This window comes from Taudactylus pleione, unplaced genomic scaffold (genome assembly GCF_031769625.1).
Source record: "Taudactylus pleione unplaced genomic scaffold, aTauple2 ptg000040l, whole genome shotgun sequence".
In the NCBI taxonomy this organism is placed as follows: Eukaryota; Metazoa; Chordata; class Amphibia; order Anura; family Myobatrachidae; genus Taudactylus; species Taudactylus pleione.
Genome location: NW_028284442.1, coordinates 7,934,749 through 7,956,139, shown reverse-complemented (window position 1 = coordinate 7,956,139; position 21,391 = coordinate 7,934,749). Strand labels below are relative to the sequence as shown.

General features: G+C 45.8%; 1 protein-coding gene across 7 annotated transcripts in view; it reads left to right on the top strand.

Annotated features, from left to right (window-relative positions):
• The window catches only part of PPFIA2 (PPFI scaffold protein A2), a 452,695-nt gene that overhangs the window by 295,177 nt on the left and 136,127 nt on the right, over positions 1–21,391 (top strand). For all 7 annotated transcript variants that reach the window (XM_088454381.1, XM_088454383.1, XM_088454384.1 and 4 more), the window contains one exon: positions 2,940–3,053. In XM_088454381.1, the coding sequence (XP_088310507.1) occupies positions 2,940–3,053 (114 nt within the window). The remainder of the gene's footprint in view (positions 1–2,939; positions 3,054–21,391) is intronic.

Genomic DNA, 21,391 nt, shown 5'->3' with positions numbered 1-21,391 from the left:
TATATATATATATACACACACACACACACACATACAGTATATAATAGCAACTTTTCATGCCGGGGTGCCTTCCTTGGCAACGAACATACAACACAGAGTCTCTGTCTCAGACAAAGAAGAGGCGGCACTTCATGGTCTTAGTGAAAGAAGGTTTCTGTATTAACAGCTACACAATTGTTACAAATCCATTAGCCAACATTTCCAGACCATATAGGTCTCTTCATCAGGGTGTGTAAACCACCCTGATGAAAAGACCAATATGGTGTTGAAACATCGGCTAATGGGGGGGGGGGGGTATATCAACAGTTAACTTATCTCTGCGCTAAGTGAACAGAGATAAAGTACCAACCAACAAGCTCCTAACTGTCATTTTTCAAACAGAGCCTGTGACATGGCAGTTAGGGGCTGATTGGCTGGTACCTTATCTCCGTTCACTTTATCTCCATCCAAGGCTTAGTAACTAGACCCCTCGGGTCTCCAGGGAGGTCTTTTGGTAACTTACTCCTCCAGTGTTCTGTGTCCCTTTGTATCACATCAGTGTAGTGCTGATTCGATATGTGACTGACACGCACACAAGACTACGCGGACTGTGTATGAGCAAGTTTATACAGTATACAGAATATGGAAGGAGCACTGTGAGCCACAGCTGGACTTTAGGCAAGCAAAACGCCATTATCAGATGGTGTTATGTTTTTGATAAGTGACAGAAAGCTATGCATTTCGTTGTTTGATATGTAGCCAAAGCAGTTTACTACTTATGTTATACCCCTCTGAATGCCTTTTGTTATATTTTGGGTACCACGAAAAATACTTTTTCAGTGAAAAAAAAGGAGCTATCTCCTGTTGATACATCTGCCACTTGGTCTGGATTGATACAGTTGTATTATTTAGGAACATGTTCCTACTGCAGTGGAAAGTGTATGACAAGCGGGGGCGGCAAGAGGAGCGGGTACCGATTACCCGGGTCTAGGCTTGTCCCCTTTGCAGCGTTCCTATATTACAGCACACTGTTAATTGCATAATATTTTCTTTTTCAGGGGATGTGGCCACACCTCCTAAATTAGGTCATGCCCCCAGTACCTGGGCTCCGTTCAGCTCTCGACGGCCCTGATGACAAGCTCCTACTGTATATAACCTGTCTCCCATATGCAAATAACTTGAATTTATGCAACTTATCAGGATCCATTTCAAACTGGTTACTATTATAAGTTGTTTCAACCTTCAAGTTTTTTATATTTCATTTTTGTTGAAATATGTCAAGTTACATTTTGCTTAGTCTTTCTAACACACCTATATTTGATTGTAGTGATTTCTTTTCGGGTGCCCTACTATAAAATAGCATTTTCTGTTTTCCAGTTTCCCATTCAGTACAGCTATTCAGGGTGCAATATATACCGTACACATAATAATCAACCATAATAAGGGCAGGACACAGGGGCGTAACTAGACATAGGTCCCCGGCCTCCCTCCTTGGTCTGCGCCTCCCCCCCTTCTGCACTCTCCTTGCACCCTCCTCACTCCCCTCTTCTTGACTTACCTGCTCTGTGGTCATGCTGTGCAAGACTGGCACACCTCCTCTCCTGGTCGGCTCCATCTCTCCTCACTGACTGATGCTGGGAGGAGGCGGCCATGTCTCCTCCCGGTATCAGTCAATGAGGAGAGCCGAGGGTCATGTTTAGTAACGCCATATGCATGATCATTTAAGCAAAGATTCCCTCGGCGCATGCACGGCCATCGCCCAGTGCATGCGTGAGCTGTGGGGGACCCTGGAAGGGATCCTATTAGATCCCTCTCAAGGAAGTTTCCAGATAAGAAGCCTATAGGCTTCTATTAGGCAATGCCATCTATAGATGGCATTGCCTTGAGTTCAAGCTCCGAAAAGGGAACTTGATGCATATGGAAATTTTTGGGGGTTTGACCGCATTTTTAGCTTTGATGCATCCTGCCCCTAATGAGGATATTTCCCAGGACATCCATGTATCTTGCAGCATTAATTAGTATTTTCCAAATCAAGCAACAGAAGAAAAACATTCCTAACATATGCAAACTATATTTCAAGGTTCTTTTTGGTGTAACTGACTACTACAGTACACTATGGTTTTTAAGTGGGGAGGAGGGATCCTGACTCAAGTGTGTGACTGCAGAGATCTCCTGCTGTCAGTAAGTGTTCTGTGAATGTTGTGGTTTCTGGTGGTACAAGGATTAAAATGTATATGCTCTTAAAAGAGCCTCCATTTTCCCAGTGACTTTTGCTGCTCTGCAGTGCTTGTCTGGTGCTACAGAGCAGCACTACTGGAGACAACATACAGGTAACTATAAAGAGTTAATGGGTGCAGTGTGGGCCCCCCTGGACCCAGGGGCCTGTGTGGACCGCACACCCTGCACTCATTATAGATACGCCCTGGAAGCCCGGCATCGAATAGTTGCCATGCGTATGACATCAAATTCATCATAGCTACTAGCAACCTTCAAATTTCCGCAATTTCGATAGGAAAAGTACTTCTATCGAATAGGGGACATCGATGGTAGCTAACCACCGGCTTCCGATGTCCATCCTTACTTTTTGCTTACTTCAATCAGAGGGGCAGCTGAGTACAGTCAGGGCAGTACTGCAAGAGTTAAATGAGCTACAGCTCAACCGTTGGCCACTGCTAAGGGGCTGGGCCGGCATGTCCCTTCATACATGAGAACCAGATCACAGCTACAGCTCTTCTGCTGGCATGCCCCCCTTCTCCATCACTCGTGGCACATGCCTCATCTGCCCTACCTCCCCCCATAGCTGCGCCCCTGGCACTACGTGACCTACGTCATTTAGAATAAATATTTATATGAGATTGCAATAATGAAAAATTATTATTTGGTAGTGGGGTTGTCTTCCATTGCTTATTTACTATAATACACAACTTGGTGCATTGATAAAATCCCTTCTTTCTCTACAGATTGTTGCACTTAGGGAACAAAATGCCCATATCCAAAGGAAGATTGTAACAGGGGAAGGAGCAGATCAGGAGCCTATGGAAGGCATAGAGCAGGGGCAGAAGGTTCTTGACAAGGTAATTTGTTAGTAATACCTAAAACCGATGATATTTAATTGTGTACTGGTCTGAATTAAAATAACTGTTTGCTGTTTTGTGTGCACCTTATATTCAGATTTATGTATGTTCATAGCTTTATACAGTCTGTAGTGAGCAGGAAAATAATTTTTAAAACTGTTCAGTGAAATACTGTAGTTGCTTTACAAGTAGAATTTGGCTGAATTGTTTTCCTTCCTACCCTAACCACTGTATAATGCAGATTCACCAATACTCAGAAGATTATAGCAGTACTAAAATACTGTATGTTGTGGATCTTCTCTATATATTACCCATGTTTTCTGAATATATAATAAGGGATGCGTATTGTGATAAGGTCGGGGTAGCAGGTCCCTCTCCTGGGGTAGATGGACACCACCTTACACACAGCAGCCAGGAAATAGCACTCCAGTCATGGATTTCGTGCAAGCTGGACGGTGCCAGTATTTATTATGCAATTTCAACAATCAAATAAACAAAACATAAAATAAACCCTAGCCCGGCTGGGCACTAACTAGACAGTAAGCTCCCTATCTAACAGAACAGTAACAAAATCCCCATCCACAGTACCTTCAGGTTCACAGCCAACAGTGTCTCAGAGCAAGCTAACCTGCGGCCTGCTCTCCCAGGTATGAGACACTCAGCTACAACTGAACACAGCTTATCTCAGCCAGTTCCAGCTGTAAGCCCTAATGAGCCTGCTACCAAGCTGAAAGACCCAAAACCTGGAGTGGCCTGTGGATGGAGCCCTCCCTCTCCTCACATCCACACCCCCAGGACCCAAACCGGCTTTTCCAAAAGCCGATACTCTGGTCTGCTTACAAAGCAGACTTCTCCTGGGGTTTTTTAGAACACATAAGCCAAAAACCTAGGACAAATGTACCTACCATTGACCACTTTACCAGTGCTTCTATCACATATCCCCCCCCCCCTTTGTTTCAAGCTGTGGGGCAGAATAACCGCAGCCCCCAAACAATGGACATGTGACAAAGCATCTGCATTGACCAGCTGGCTTCCTGGCCTGTGTTCTACCATAAATTTAAAGGTTTGTAATGCCAAGAACCATCTCGTTATTCTCGCATTACTGTCCTTGTTTTCTGACATCCACTTCAGAGGGGCATGGTCAGTGATCAATCTGAACTTTCTTCCCACCAAGTAGTAACAGAGAGTCTCTAACGCTCACTTTATGGCCAATGCTTCTTTCTCGACCGTAGTATAGTTTCTTTCATGTACATTTAATTTCCGGCTTAAGAAGATTATCGGGTGTTCTTCACCCTCTTTGCTTTGGGACAAGACCGCTCTGATGCCTACATCTGTACAACAAATTCTCTGTCAAAATCAGGGGTCATCAGAACTGGTTGGGTACATAATGCTATTTTTAACACCTGGAAAGCCTTCTATGCTTCAGGACCCCATTCCACCATGACTTTCTGTTTGCCTTTGGTAAGGTCAGCCAGTGGGACTGCAATGGTAGCAAAATTGGGTATAAATAAACCTTCTATAATACCCAGTGATCCCTAAGAAGGCTCTCACCTGCTTCTTTTTCAGGGGTCGTGGCCAGTTTTGGATTGCCTCAATCTTTTGAGCTGTGGCTTTATCAAACCTCTGCCAATGGTGTACCCAAGATATTTTACTTCTTCCATCCCCAGACAACACTTTTTTGGGTTGGCTGTCAAACCTGCCTTATAGATGGAGTTCAACACTGCTTGTACTCTGGGTAAGTGAGACTGCCAATCAGGACTATGAATGACCACATCATCTGGATAAGCAGCACCATACTGTCTATGGGGCCTTAGAATCTTATCCATCATTGTTTGAAAGGTAGCAGGTGCCCCATGTAGCCCAAACGGCAACATCTTGTATTGAAACAACCTCTTTAGTGCAGAAAACGCTGTCTTTTCTTTGGCGTTCTCAGTTAACGGCACTTGCCAATACCCTTTAGTTAAGTCAAGAGTAGTTACATATTTGGCTGTCCCCAGCCTTTCAATTAGTTCGTCCACCCTAGGCATAGGGTAGGCATCGAACTTTGACACACTGTTCAATTTCTGGAAGTCATTGCAGAATCGCACACTCCCGGGTTTTGGAATGAGCACAATGGGACTTGACCACTCACTATGCGATTCTTCAATTACACCCAACTCTAACATTTTTTTAATTTCCTTGGATACTGATTCTCTTTGGGCTTCTGGTAACCTATAGGGCTTTAGGTTAACCTTAACCCCTGGGTCAGTGATTATGTCATGTTTGATGACCGTGTTTTTCCCTGGTAGGTCAGAAAACAGCACCCTATTTCTGTTCAGAAATTCCTTAACTTCCTGCTGTTGACTGCCTGACAGGGTTTTTGCCACTGTCACTTCAGGTACCATGGGCCCTGGGTTTACTGGAGAGGCTCAGACGGCTGACAGTGCTGCTCTATCCTTCCAGGGTTTTATAAGATTTACATGGTATATCTGTTCTGGCTTTTTTTTCCCCGGCTGGTAAACTTTATAATTGACCTGCCCCACTTTTTCTAAGATTTCAAAGAGTCCTTGCCATTTAGCCAAAAGTTTACTTTCTACTGTGGGAACCAACACCAACACTCTGTCCCCAGGAGCAAAGTTGCATAAGCGAGCATTGTGGTTGTATACCCTCTGCTGTGCCTGTTGGGCCTGTTCCAAGTGCTCTCTTACTATCAGCACCACAGCAGCAATTCTTTCTTGCATTTGAGAAACATGCCCAATAACTCTTTTATACGGACTGGACTGCCCCTCCCATGTCTCTTTGGCAATGTCAAGTAACCCCCTTGGATGTCGCCCGTACAATAAATCAAAAGGGGAAAACCCTGTGGAGGATTGGGGAACCTCTTATGGCCAACAGCAAATAAGGTAACAAGTAATCCCAATCTCTACCATCTTTTTCCACTACTTTCCTTAGTATGTGTTTTAAAGTTTTATTAAACCTCTCCACTAACCCAACAGTCTGGGGATGGTACACAGAGGTTTTTAATTGGTAAATTTTAAATAGGCGGCATAACTCCTTCATGATTTTTTACATAAACGGGGTACCTTGGTCAGTCAGGATCTCCTTAGGTATTCCCAACCTGCTAAAAACATGGATTAATTCTCTAGCAATGGTCTTGGTTGATGTTTTGCGTAAGGGTATCGCTTCCGGGTACCAGGTAGCGTAATCCATTATCACCAGAATATATTGATGGCCACGGGCAGATTTAATTAATGGCCCGACCAAATCCATAGCTATTCTTTCAAACTGAACCTCAATAATGGATAACCGAACCAGGGGACTTTTCAAATGTGGCCTTGGAGCATAATACTGACATTCAGGGCAGGATGCACAATAGTCAGATACCTCTTTATGAACCCCGGGCCAAAAAAATCTCTTCACAATTCGCTCAGTAGTTTTCTCTACCCCTAGGTGGCCTGCCGTTATATGACCATGGGCCAGATCTAACACTGTTCTTCTGTATGTTTTGGGAACTATTAATTGTTCCGCAATATCTTCCCCCTTCTTAGTCAACTGATACAACAAATCCTGACATACTGCCATGTGAGGATATGACAAAGGACTATCTGGGTCTATGGGTTTACCATTGATCACCTTGACATTCTCCCTGGCTTTTACCAGAGTAGGGTCATTTAACTGCTTCACGGCAAAGACCTCTCTTCTGACCTCTAAATCAGGCAGATGATCAACTGGCTCAACAACACTACCCACCTCAGTGGGAGGCACATCACTTGGCGAGCCACCATCAAGCTCCGCATTGTCTAGTTCGCCAGTCATACTAGAAAAAGGGAACATCTCTGACTCTGCTACTACGTCAGTAACCCTCTCAAACGAGTCAGGGTGATTTACCTCTGTGCAAAATCGGCTTTCCCACAACTTCCAGAAGTGAGCAAAGTCTCTCCCCAATATTGCATCATACATTAAGCCATGTACCAAACCCACAGTGACTATCGTGGAACCACATAATGCCTCGATGTTCACTTCTGCAGTAATATAATAGCGAGTGTCTCCATGTATGCAGGTCACACCAACAGTTTTTCCCTTATGCTTCAAGGGGTTCACCAGCTCAGCTTTAATAAGTGTCACCAGGCTACCAGAATCTAACAGAGCCTCTACACGGTTGCCTTCTACAGTGAGTACACACATGTGCTTATCAGTCTCAGCCCGCCGGTCAGCAGTACAGGCTGGCTGTGCAAAGAAAGATCCCCTGCGGTATACATGAGCAGTATCACATTCAGTGCTCGAAGTGGGAATTTAGAGGTGGGGGTATGGAGATTGAATCTTCCCCCCCTTTGGGCCCCTGCTTCCATAACACCCATTTGTACATCTCACCCCCCCCCAACACCACACACACACACACACACACACTTCTACCTGCCTGCTCCCCTCTCTCACATCCTGCCCTTCTCACTTACTGATTCCCTCTCTTTCATCCCCTACAATACTAACTGCCTGCCTCCCTCTGTCTGCCCCTCTCTCACACCCTCCCCTCTCTCTAATTCCCTCTTACCTGCGCTGCTGGAATGGAGCCACTGGAAGCCTCTGTTCCTCATTGCTGCTATCTGGCACTGATGCGTGCCAATGAGAAGCTGCCATTTAGCAGCTTTTCATTGGCTGGCGGCCGCGAGCCTCGTGATTGGCTGGCGGCCGCGAGCCTCGTGATTGGCTGGCGGACGCGAGCCTTCTCATTGGTTGGCGGCCGCGAGCCTTCTCATTGGTTGGCTGCCGCAAGCCTTCTGATTGGCACCAGTGCGTGGTGCTTCTAGTGCAGCCGGGACCCTGTACTTTGTCCCAGCTACATGCCAGCGCCTCCGCTGCCCCGATTGAGATGTGTCCTCTGCGGGACACATCTCAACACATTGCCGCCGCTGTTCCAGCGCTGGAATGCCATACTGGATCCCAGCTTTGGTACATTCGCCTCTGCATTTAAAGTGAAGTGGGACCGGGAAGTGGCGGTATGTCATACCGCCATATACCGACCCACTTCGACCACTGATCACATTGCATAGGTTCAGAGGTAAGAGAATAATTAGCTGCAAAATACTGAAGCCACCACATCGGAAACACTAAATCACATTATAATCTAGTCTTTTACGGGGAAGGAACCTTCCTGGCCTGGCTGGCCTGTCTCCAGGTTCCTCACCCTCAGTCTTAGGTACATTCCATCGCCCAGCACCCTTCTACCCTGGGACAGTCTTACCAGTGCCGATGGGAGTTCGCTGTTGCACCACCGGGGCTCAGTGGGGCAGACTCAACAGCTCCTCAGCCGCCACGTACCTCTCCACCAATTCGACTAGCTGGTCTGCGGACTTAGGGTCTGCATGGCTCACCCACTTATGCAGAGATGCAGGTAGCGACCGCAGATACCGGTCCATCACGACTCTTTCCACGATCTGTGGTCCTGTCAGCGTCTCGGGCTATAGCCATTTTGTGGTTAGATGGACGAGGTCATGCATCTGTGAGCGTGGAGATTTTTCCATTTGGAACTTCCAGCGGTGGACTCGTTGGGCCCGAACAAATGAGGTGACTCCCAATCGGGTTAGGATCTCCCATTTTAACTTTGCATAGTCCTTGGCATCAGCCAGGCATAAGTCATAGTAATCCTTTTGTGGTTCTCCAGACAGGAAGGGTGCCACAAGACTTGCCCACTGTTCCTTGAGCCAACTCTCCCTTTCTTCGATTCTCTCAAAGGCCGTAATCCATGTCATCACTCAGGGTCATCTGCAAAAAATGACTGGCACGTATAGAGCAAGTGTGAGTTGGAGGGTCAGTGGAAGCATCTCCAGTCCGGGCTACTAGGTGCTGTACCACCTCTTTTATGGCCCGGCTGCTCTCCGATAAGGCCTGGCGGGTTTCCTCTATGGTAACTTGTTGTTGCCTTATGGTTGCCTCCTGAATTTTGTTGGTTTCCTGCTGGGCTGCTGTAGCCTGGAGCAAGGCCTTAACAATCCATGTTGTTTTTAGGGGTCGGCTGAAAGCAGAATCTGGCCTTTTTGACTATCTGCTGATGCTACCTTCATGGATTCCACAATCTCGTGTCTGTCCCTTTAAATTTTAAAGGACAATTTTTTCCTTGCTGCAACTCCAGTGTGCTCTTGCCCGCATTCTCCACTAATTGTGATAAGGTTGGGGTAGCGGGTCCCTCTCCTAGGGTAGATGGACAGCACCTTACACACAGCAGCCAGGAAATAGCACTCCAGTCGTGGATTTACGTTCAAGCTGGACGTTGCCAGTTTTTATTGTGCAATTTCAACAATCAAATAAACAAAACATAAAATAAACCCTAGCCCGGCTGGGCACTAACTAGACAGTAAGCTCCCTATCTAACAGAACACTAAACAAAATCCCCGTCCACAGTACCTTCTGGTTCACAGCCAACAGTGTCTCAGAGCAAGCTAACCTGCGGCCTGCTCTCCCAGGTATGAGACACTCAGCTACAACTGAACACAGCTTATCTCAGCCAGTTCCAGCTGTAAGCCCTAATGAGCCTGCTACCAAGCTGAAAGACCCAAAACCTGGAGTGGCCTGTGGATGGAGCCCTCCCTCTCCTCACATCCACACCCCCAGGACCCAAACCGGCTTATCCAAAAGCCGATACTCTGGTCTGCTTACAAAGCAGACTTCTCCTGGGGTTTTTTAGAACACATAAGCCAAAAACCTAGGACAAATGTACCTGCCATTGACCACTTTACCAGTGCTTCTATCACAGTATGTTTAAGAATTCCATAAACATGGTGCAAGATAATGATGATGACGGCTGCATCTTTGCTCTGGAAATGTCTATACACTACATTTAAAGTTGCATGTATTTTACATTAAAATACAGCAGTAGAAATGTGCAATGCTGCGTGTGCGCAGAAGATGAGCAAGTGAGAAAAGAGCAGGTGACCAGTGGGAATGTGTATCTAGGCAGAATATTAGGACCTGGAAACAAACTTACAAAATAGAAATTTAGAGGACTCGGAGGAATGGAATAACTTAGTATAGGGATGATGCAGGAGTTCATTTATAGTCCCATAAGATGATAGAGAATGTCTTTGATACGACTCGGAGCATCTAGGTGGTCATTTTGGATGCCTAGGTTTTGGGGGCACCTAAAATACTAAATAATAAAAGAAGCAGTAATAGTTTGAAATATCCTACATGTTATTGAGGCATATTCCAAAACTATAACCACACAATTTAAATTAAACTTCATTCCAGGACAGACCTTGAGCTAAAGGTCTGTTCCAGCGTAGATCCCAGAGATCAGTCTTGCTTCGAAGCGAGGTTAATCTACACTGCACATACGCCAGCCCATCTGATGCGTCTCGCGACGTCAGATCCAGCTGAATGGAGAGGGACAAGAGTGCACGGAAGGACCTGCTGTGGATGAGCTGCTGTATCTCTCCACTCATAGGTGTGTTTACATATATAAAAATTTGTTCACTCACATTTATTCCAGCTGCTGGGGTGCTACTCCTAGTAGATTATTGAAGGTGAAATCATGTTACTGAATATATAATACAGAAGTCACCAGTCTTCTTGGAGCTTTGACTGAGGTAATGCTGTTTGTTGTATTTAAAGCCAGGAGAGGCTGGGGGCAGCCCGAGTGCTGGGCTCGTACCCAGCGTGACGAGATAATGGGGGCGTGACAAGTGGTCAGACCTTAAAATGCCATACATCAGGGGGTTTGAGCTAGCAGACATGAGGCCATACCCCTTTTCGTGAGTGCCCGAGGAGTCCTGCCGCGGAATTTCTCAATGTTGGGAGGTATGCACCTCATTTGGATTACCCATGCAGTGATTACTGTTGCTTCTGCTCTCTCTTGTTAAACTGGGCCCAGTGGCTATCCCTGGTACAACATCCTGCTATCATCATATGTGTGGTACCATCAGGTTGGTCACCTGTTTACATTCTCCTACTGTTATCTTGGAAACGGCACTTGATAAATTATCACTACTTTGGGTTTAATCTCTGGGGACAACAAAGTACCGGTGAACACATAACTTTTTCATGGTAATTGGCTTGGGCGTAGGTGAAGGCGTCATCAAGATCGGTCCTGATAATTAAACAAGTGCATAAGTTTTGTTGCCGAAACAATTGTGAAGTACTCTTATTGTCACCAGCTCATGTTTTGTCCTACCAGCATCAAAAATTGTCACAGATTGTACAAGACCTCTCTAATAGACTTTCTGTTCAAGAAAAGGTATTTTAACCTCAAGGAAATGAGAATAGTGAACTTAAGCTAAAGTTTCTTGATAGATTTTATTGCAAATGTGGGGTATTTCCAAATTTAAGACACAGTTGTAAGTTGTACTTTAAATTTGGCATACAATCCTTAAGTTCTGAGCACAGCACCATGACTTAAAAAAAAAAAAGTCTATTATAAGGGAATCCCCCTGGTATTATGCCACATTCTTGTTGCTTGTGGTCTTCATTTGAGTGAGTTGAACCAATACAGTGAATTCACACACAACAGAGAAATAGGGAGGGTTAACCAGATCCTAAATCTGCCTAGCATCAGCAAATACTCCACAAACTCCTTCCCTAAATAGGACAGTAGAAAACCACAACTAATAATTTCAATCTCAAAGGGTAAACAACTCCAACACATTAAAGAGGTTTAATCTCGTTCATGTTTATTTAAATTCAAAACCTTCATTCCTACTGAGATGAGTGGAAAGATTAGTCTAGTACTCTTTTGATGAGATAAAAATCCTAATAATTTTGGATTGTTAATGTTAGAAATCATTAAACCATGATGATCAAGGATTCTAATAAAAAGCAATGGCCCTCATTCAGAGCCGTACGCTATTTGCGGTCGTTCGTTTAAAAACAAGGGGTGGCTATTCAAATGATCCGTACGCACATTGCAGTCTGTTCACGCCTCTAAGTGTGAACGAGCGAGCAAAACATACGCTCGTTTATTTGTTAAAAACGCCCCCTGGCCGCACGCATCCTACGTCATGTCCGCTATTTATTAGATTAATCGAGTACATCGACCAGCGTATGAACTGCTCGCTATTCTTGTGGTTGGTGTTTGCTACCACAAATTTGCGTGCAGTTCGGGCTATAAAATAACCCAGTGACGTGGTCAATGACGCTGCTGTTTTAAATATACACACCCATAAAACGCCCGTTTTGACCTTTAAGCACGCCTGCGTTCGGATCTCCACTCCCCATTTTCAAGCACCTTCCCCTGTTACCACCCACATACGCCTCATTCTGTCACTCAAAATAGCCGGCACTCGCTATATAGCGTACAAAGGATTTTCGGCCGCACTGACTGGTTCGCGCATGCGTACTAAAAAGCGTACGCATGCGCAGATGTGCAAACATCGCTCGGAACGAGCGTACTGTTGTTAACGTGCGGCTCTGAATGAGGGCCAATGTTTCAAAGTATTAATATAGTAAGCAGGATTCCATTTTTTTCATTAAAACATTAATGCAAAATAAACTGGTTTAAACCAAAGAAAAAAGTAACAAAAAAAAAAAATGTTTCCAACCCTGGCCCAGAGTAAAGATAGCAATGTTTTTCCTGGGGAGCTATAACATTCAAGTAGCCCATCTTACAGCATCTCCCCTTCAGATGTACTGTATACACTTACAGGTAATGACAACAAGGATGAAAAAGGTAAGGAGCCAGCAGCTATGATCTCCTATAATTATTGCTATACACGGTTCTTCTCCAGACCCCCTGTGGGAATATCTGCCGTGTGACTGTGTGTGAGGGCCAGGGGGCACCAGTAAACAATCACCAGAACATACTAAAAATGTTAAACACAAAAAGCTTAGTGCACAAATGACAGCAATAAAGTAAGCTTATACTTTCTGTAAAAGGAGGGACAACTAGAGGACAGTTGGCCTATTGTGTTTTAAATGTCATTATGTGTTTATCATATTTGTTATTGTAATAGTGATGCTTTCATTACTATATTTAACATATATGTATATATTTTTAAATAGTCAATTTTGTTTGATGAATAGTGGTTTTGTACTGTACCAAGGGCCTGATTCACTACGGATCGCAATACTGCGTACGCACGAAGTTCAACTAGCTAGCCAATCCACTGCGATCGCAATGCAATCTCAGCACAACATAAGGACGCCCACTTTACCATACGCACATCCGTAATACAGGTTGAGTCTCCCATACCCGTAATTCTAAAAAACAAAATATTCCAAAAAACTGTATATTTCGGGGCAGCCATGACATCATGACGTCACTAGTATCAATAGCCAATCACTAGTGGTGCGGGCATAGTCTACACACCGGATTCGCCCCGCAGGTCATGCCAGCTGCTCTGTGACACCTGCCGTACCCCATCGTGACACTGGCAGCAACCCGCTGGACCCCTGTAACACCCTCCGGACCCCCGTGCTGCACATGTTGGGCCTCCTGCGACACCAGCCGAAGCCCCCACCACACGCGCAACACCCGCCGGACCCCCCTGCTGCACATGTTGGGCCTCCTGCGACACCAGCCGAAGCCCCCGCCACACGCGCAACACCTGCCGGACCCCCTGCCACATGCGCAGCACCCGTCGGACTCCCCTGCACAGACGTCAGGCCTCCCATGACACTGGCTGGACCCCCCGCGACACCAAAAGCACCCACCGGATTCCCCATTACACCTGTCGGACCCCCCCCCCCCCCCAAGGTATTCCGAAAACTGGAATAATCCGAAATGCTCATGGTCCCGAGCATTTCGAATATGAGAGACTTAACCTGTACAGCAAAAAAGAAGGGGGGAGGAGCAGGTGCACACTGTAAGCACTAAGAATACTAATGATCAAAAATATCTATAATAAACTGCAATAACTAGCATGGTTTTAAATGTAAGGTTTCTTAGTACATGTTTGGCCAAAGATGTTTGCCCACCTGCCACATCACGGCGAACCTTATATAGGTGGGTCCATAACATCTCTAATACATAATCTATTATAGATTTTTTGATAATTAGTATTCTTAGTGCTTATAGTGTGCACCTACTCCTCCCCCCCTTCTTTTTTGCTGTAGAACTACAGGTCTCAGCATGGTAACACCTATTATCATGTTTAATATTAGGATGTGCAGCCCAGCCCCTCCATTTTCACGCACATCTGTAATACTTAGCAGAATAGCGAAACCATCGGTACAATCGAGTACCATCGGAACCCATACGCACACTTGCACAAGCCCTGACCTTACTCAGAAATTGCTAACAGCCACACACACTATGAGACCTTACACAGCGTATGGCTTTGCAGTGGATAATTTATGCACACCCCTGAAACTGCTTGCGAACACAGTGGCACGCCTGCGTTCGCCCGACCACCCCCCCATCACCACCTAAAAACGGCACTTCCTGTTAATCAGTCTGCGATGGGTCTGCATAGCCTCTGCTGATCAGATCGGACAACATCATCTAGTGTCTACACTCAATGTAGCGGACAATGCGCACTCCCCCGCATCGTCAGCGACATCTGCTGTCTAACCTGCATGCGGGTCCGACAGTTGACATCGTCAGCATTTGGGAGCATGGCCCCTGCTGTCGTGATGTCGCTCCCGACATCGGCAAGTGTGCATGCATTTGCCGATGTCGGGACTCCCGCTGGGTCCCATCGCACGACAGGTCGGCTGGGTACACATTGTTAAATATGTACCCAGCTTTGGTCAATATTTTTTTCTCATCACTTTTTCATCCCTTGGAAATATTTATATGTATATTCACACTCTTCAAATTTAAAAGTTTCAATTTTGTCCAATTAGCCATTTGCCATTTGTAGCCATGAAACAAATTCCAAGTTTTTCCAGGATTTGCTAATCTTCACTGCTGCTTATTAGCAGTGATCCCTAGGACCGATATTGGGGACCATACTGAATTTAACAAAGTACTATTGTGGGAAGTGTGTAGTGTGAGGGTCACAGTGTAGAAAAGTGGGAAATATATAATTTATTTACTAAAAATTAGTGATCAATGCAGCAGCAGCTCCTGCCCTCTTACCTGCTGCTGGTCTGGCCATGGCAGTCCGGGTCCCAGCACCTGCGCAATAGATCTGCCAGGCGCCAGGACCGGTGCATGCGCATTACACCGGCTTCTGGGGGCTGCATTCACTGCAGCCCCAAGAAGCCGTGTAGGGCTGCCCTAAAGGCAAAGCAGCGGCCACTGGAAGCCGCTCTGCTAATCTCAGCCCGGATTGGCAGTCCCAGGGGGGACTGCAAGCAGTTTCAGGGGCAGCCCCTAGATAAAATCCGCCACTGGTTAAACGAGACTGTCCAAAAGTATGACCATAAGTTTAAACTCCAGGCAACTAAACTATTCTGGCCACTTTTTGTTTAAAATATTTCATATGATTTACACTACATAATATCATTAATTCTCATATAGCTAACCGTATTCAAAGCAGACAATGAAGAAATATTTGTATTCACCAGATTTTGATTTAATTTATTTAACATCATTTATAGCAACATAATATGATAGTCAAAGCGTTCCATTAGTGTTCATTGAGATGTTGCCTTTGCAAATTTGGCGGTTGTTTATTAATCTGTAAATTCCACCTTGGTAAAGTGGCCCTAAAGTTTCACATCAGCTCAGGAGCCAAAGAGCATAAGCTGCTAATTGGAAACCTGTCATTGTAAAACATGTCATTTTTAATATTTCTTCATTTACACCCCATAATAATGTTCCTTGTATAGTTTTCAGCTATATTAACACCTACAAAAAAAATAATTCAGACTTTTTGCACTTCAATTCTAACAAATTATCTAGTTCATCAACCAGATGTATATTAATTTTCCACTCCTAATCTACATTGCAATGCTCTAACTGCTATGTACATAATGTATTAAGGGGTTGAGTACGGGATCCCAGCGGTCAGGATGCTGCTGGTCAGAATGCAGACAGTGGGATCCCGACAGTCAGAATCCCAACACCATCAGGTAAGTACCCTAACGCTAACCCTTACCCCTAACCTTCCCTCCCCGGTGCCTAAACCTAACCCTCCTCCCTTAGTGCCTAACCCTCCCCCTAACCCCAGATACTTACTTCAGGATGCCAGCGGTCGGGATAATTAAGCCAGTAAGCCGAAGCTGTCAGGATTCTGGCACCAGTATTTTGACTGTTGGCACCCCACACGCCGGTGTGCTGACTACCTCTTGTATTAAGTTAATATTTCCAAAGTGGATACCTCTTTTTACACTGAGAGATCTATTTTTCTTCTATAGGGTCCACAGGAACTACCTTGCGTATGTAGTTGGAGTAATCCATTGCACCAAACAGCTACAGCTTTAAAGCTCCCAGTAATCATAGGGCCTCATCCCTATATACCCCGCCCCCACCCACAGGCATTTAGTTTTTTTGTTTGCTGCTCGGCAAGTGTCCAGATGCATCTTTTATAACAGCAGAACTGCTTAGGCAGTCCCAGGCTTTTTTACTTTGTTGATTTACCTTAGTTTTTTATATATACTGGGTTGATAGTACTAACCTCGCTTGCGGGGAAGCGTCCAAGGGGACGCATGTACTACGACTCCTGCTACCTCCGCTGATGCTGAAACACCAGCTCCTAAATGGGCTTTGGGGATTTTTGGGGGTCTCAGTGAAGCTTAGTTAGCAGCGACACTGGGGCCCGGACTGCAATCGGATCCAAGGATATGACAAGGTAAGGTGCTGCAGTCCTAACTTCTGGTGTAGGAGACGCATCACAGGCTGCATGCCGGTGAATGGCTCGTCAGAGTGCCTCACTAAGGCGGCTGGGACTTTATCTTCTGATAAGGTCCCAGCCGCATTAGTGAGGCACTCTGACGAGCCCTTCACCCGCAGCAGCCTGCGATGCGTCTCCTACACCAGAAGTGAGGACTGCAGCACCTTACTGTGTCTGGGGATGGGTAGTAGACGCACTAGTAAGCAACTACTACTCTGAGGCCAGCGTACCCGGTCGTCAAAATAGCAGTTTAGGGCAGATAGGCTCTCCCTCGGGCCTCTCCTCCCCCAACCCAGACGCAACTTCCTGTGTTCCCGCGTCTGGTTTGTTATTTATGACCACCTCGTGTTCTCAGAGTTGTGGGTCAGTCTCCCTGTATGCCTTTCCCTTGGGTCCAGTATAGAGTGCTCTATATCCTACCAAGCTCCCGGGGGTTTGGTCAGTTGAATCAGAGTCCATTTACATTTGCGAGGCATAAGTAATATATTTGCATTGCATGTGACTTAAACGCTAGCTGCTGTATTGATACTGTCTTTTTATTTTCTGAACTGTTAGATATATCTATCACTGTATTTCTCCTCATCCCTTTGCACAGGTGTGTGGGGTTTTTCATTGTCTTGCACATTTACTTGTGAAGACGGTCGCTTTACATTTATACTTTATACCTGTAATACACTGTTACAGTATGTCTAAAAGCACAGGAAAGAAGGAGGTTGAGCCTCCTACACTGGTATCATGTAGATCCTATTCGGCAGGCTTGTCAGAACAGGATTTTGTGCAAGATGGTTTATGTAGGGCCTGTTGTAAACAGCCTCTACTCCATTCTGGTACACCAGCATCTGCACAAGAACCGCTTTGGGTGGCCTTGTGGTCTAAGGCCTTGTCGAATTTAGTGGACCGTGCAGCAGCTTCACAGGCGCCTGCAATGATGCTGCATCCCTCTATGGGATACCCACAACAGTTACATCCATCTATGTATATGTCTCACATGAATCCTCTTTGGTTTGATGCTTATGCTCACTCTAGTCAGAGTATGCTGCTGTCTATAGCCACTCAGCAGATAATGCAAGCGAATAGTCCAGTGGTGGTAAAGCAAAATATTAAGAGAGTATCCCTTCAGGCATTGCTTCTGGATCCTCACATGGCATCATCATCATCAGACTCTGATATTCAGAATTCCGGCTCGTACTCGGTTGATGAAGACCACCAATCCTCAGTAGATGTCCCCTCTTTAGTAAGAGCAGTTAGATCTATCCTAAGTATAGAGGAAGAGAAGGTTTCGCCTAAATCTAAGACTCCGGTTTTTAGGCGTCAGGAGATGGAAAAGGATTATTTTCCTCAGTCTGAACAACTGATGGATCTCATGTCTGAAGCATGGAATACTCCAGGTAGGCGTTTCCATGCGACAAAGAATTTAACTTCTCGGTACCCATTTTTACCTTGTGAGTGTGACAAGATTAGTCTGGAACTCTACATTACCTATCCTGCCCGCATCCACTCTTAAGGAGGCTACAGATAGAAAACTTGAAAACTTTTTTAAATCCGTTTTTTCATTATCTGACACTATCACCAGGCCGGCTATGGCTGTAGCCTGGGTGGCTAAGGCTATGGAGGAATCGACAACGTCTCTGGAATATAGTATCGCAGATACTACCAGAGAACAGCTATCTTATCTCTGCCAAATGCGAGAAGCAGCTGCATATGTTGGGGAAGCAGTTATTGATGCAGGTATTCTGGCTTCTAAAGTATCGGCAACCTCAGTGGCTGCTCGGAGGACCCTGTGACTAAGGACCTGTAAGACGGATGCAGGGTCCAAAAGAGCCCTTGAGTCTTTACCTTTTGTCAGGAAAGTACTGTTTGGGCCAGAATTCGATAACATAGTGACTGCGCTGGCAGCATCTAAAACCGCGGAGTTACCCTACACGTCTACCCCTAAGTATAAGACGCCCGCAGGGAAGGGCAAAAGGACAGTCTTTTTCTAGACAGGATATTTCCCGCAGAAAACACAGACCAAGAAATCTTGATCAATCAAACGTTTAGCCTCCAAGCCGGACGTTAAGCCTGCTGCCTGATGGAGCGGGCCTCCCCCTGGAGGATCTCAGGGTAGGAGGCCGACTACTCCAGTTTTCTTACCCCTGGCATCTGCCAGCTATGGATGCTTAGGTTCCAGAAATGGTCTCTCATGGGTATGCCCTTAAATTCCTGAGGCATTCCCGTCAGAAGTTTTTTTTGTATAACTCTGCCTTCGGACCCAGTCAATGCCTTGGCCCTCCAAGAGGCTATTCGTACCCTCCTGAGGTCAGGGGTTATAATCCCCATTCCTGTGACACAACAGGGAAGGGGTTATTATTTAAATTTGTCTCTGATTTTGAAACCAAATGGGTCTCATCGCCCTATTCTGAATCTAAAATCTCTCAACAAATTCATCCATGTACCCAAATTCCGCATGGAAACCCTACAGTAAATTATGCTGGCAATGGAGCCTGGAGATTTCATGGTTTCCCTAGACCTACAGGATGCGTATCTGCATGTACCTATTGCTCGATCTCACCAAAAGTTTCTGAGGTTTGCGCTGGGTCAGCAACATTGCCAATTTCAGGCTCTGCCCTTCGGTGTGTCTACAGTACAGCACCACGGGTATTCACCAAGATAATGGCAGTCATGGGGGGTCATCTCAGGTGACAAGGAGTCAGAATACTATCATACTTGTACAACCTCCTAATATTGGCACAATCTCCGGAAGTTTTACAGCACCATTTCCAAATGACCATTGTCTGTCTGCAGGAGCACGGCTGGATAATCAATTGAAAAAAATCTTCTCTTCTCCAACTCAGCAGATGGTACATTTGGGGGGCGCTGCTGGATTCTCTAGGTCAAAAGATTCTTTTACCAGTAGATAAGATCGCTGCCCTACAAGTGTGGGTATACAAACTGCTCCGCAAGCAGAACGTATCCGTTCACTTTGCAATGCAGGTACTGGGTTCCATGGTATCCACCTTCAACATGGTGGCTTTTGCCCAGTTCCATTCCAGGACCCTGCAATGATGGATTCTGTCTCATTGGGATGGTTGGTACCATCTGATAGTCTCAAATGATCTGCATCTCACCAGAAGTTCACCTCTCCCTGGCGTGGTGGCTTCAGATGACTCCTTTAGACAAGGGGCGCCCATTATGCTACTCACCACAGATGCAAGTCTGCGAGGATGGGGTGTGGTGACAGGTCATCACACCTTTCAGGGAAGATGGACAGCTCAGGAAGGTCACCTGCCCATAAATATTTTGGTGCTTCGTTCAGTGCACAGGGCGCTCGTTCAGGTGCAGGACCTCCTTCACGGCAGACCTGTCCAGATTCAGTCTGACAACGCAACCGCAGTGGCCTACCTCAATCATCAGGGAGGCACACGAAGTCTGGCAGCTATGAGGGAAGTGGCAAACATTCTGGTTTGGGCAGAATGTCATCTTCCAGCAATTTCGGCAATATTCATCGTAGGAATCCTCAACTGGGAAAGGGACTTTCTAAGTCGTCAGGACATACACACCGGAGAATGGGCTCTTCATCCGGATGTCTTTCAGTGGCTGGTAGACAAGTGGGGACTACCAGATGTAGACCTCATAGCATCACATCACAACCACAAGGTCCCCAGGTACGGGTCCAGAACAAGGGACCCCTCAACCGCCTTGCTGGATTCTTTGGTGTTGAGGTGGAACTTCAGGTTGGCATAACTGTTTCCTGTGATCTCCCTCCTCCCAAGGGTTGTCAGAAAATTCAAGCAAGAAGGCGGCAAGATAATACTAATAGCTCCTTCCTGGCCCAGGAGACAATGGTTCACCAATCTGATATGTCTATCCATAGACAGTCCACTTCCTCCAAGGACGAATTTGCTAGTGCAGGGTCCCTGCTTATCACAGGATTTGGCATTAATTTTTTGATGGTTGTCCCACAGAAATTATGACCCTAAGGTTTTTAGGGTCTTCCGAGTTCTTGCTTTTCTTCAAGCTGGACTAGATTTAAGTCTTCGTCTGGCTACCTTAAGAGTACAGGTTTCTGCGTTGTCAGTTTGGTTCCAGCGCAGAATTGCCACTATGCCGGATGTTAGAACTTTTTTTTCAGGGTGTTCTTTGTCTGCAACCTCCGTTTGCCCCTCCGGTGGCACTATGTGATTTATCCTTGGTTCTCAGGGCACTGCAGCCCCCTCCCCCCCCCCTTTTAGACACAGTTGACCTTAAATGGTTGACAGCGAAGATGCTTTTTCTCCTCGCTATCTCCTCAGCTCGCAGAGTTTCTGATTTGGCAGCCCTATCATTGTCGCTCTCCATTTTTGACTTTTCACCAGAATAGAGCTGTCCTCCGTACAAGCGCAGGTTACCTCCCAAAGGTGGTATCCTGTTTTCATATACTATAAATGAGGAAATTGTAGTCCCAGCCTTTCAGTCTTCTGGCCTTTCTGTAGGTGAAGCGTCACTGGATGTGGTTCGAGCTCTTCGTATCTACGTGGATCGTACCAGCTCCATCAGAAAATCAGATGCATTTTTTGTGTTATATGGCTTTCATAAGCGAGGCTGGCCAGCTAACAAGCAGACTCTGGCTCGGTGGCTGTGTATGACTATTTCTCATGTGTATACTCTGGCTGATCTCCCGTTTTGCTGCGAGCA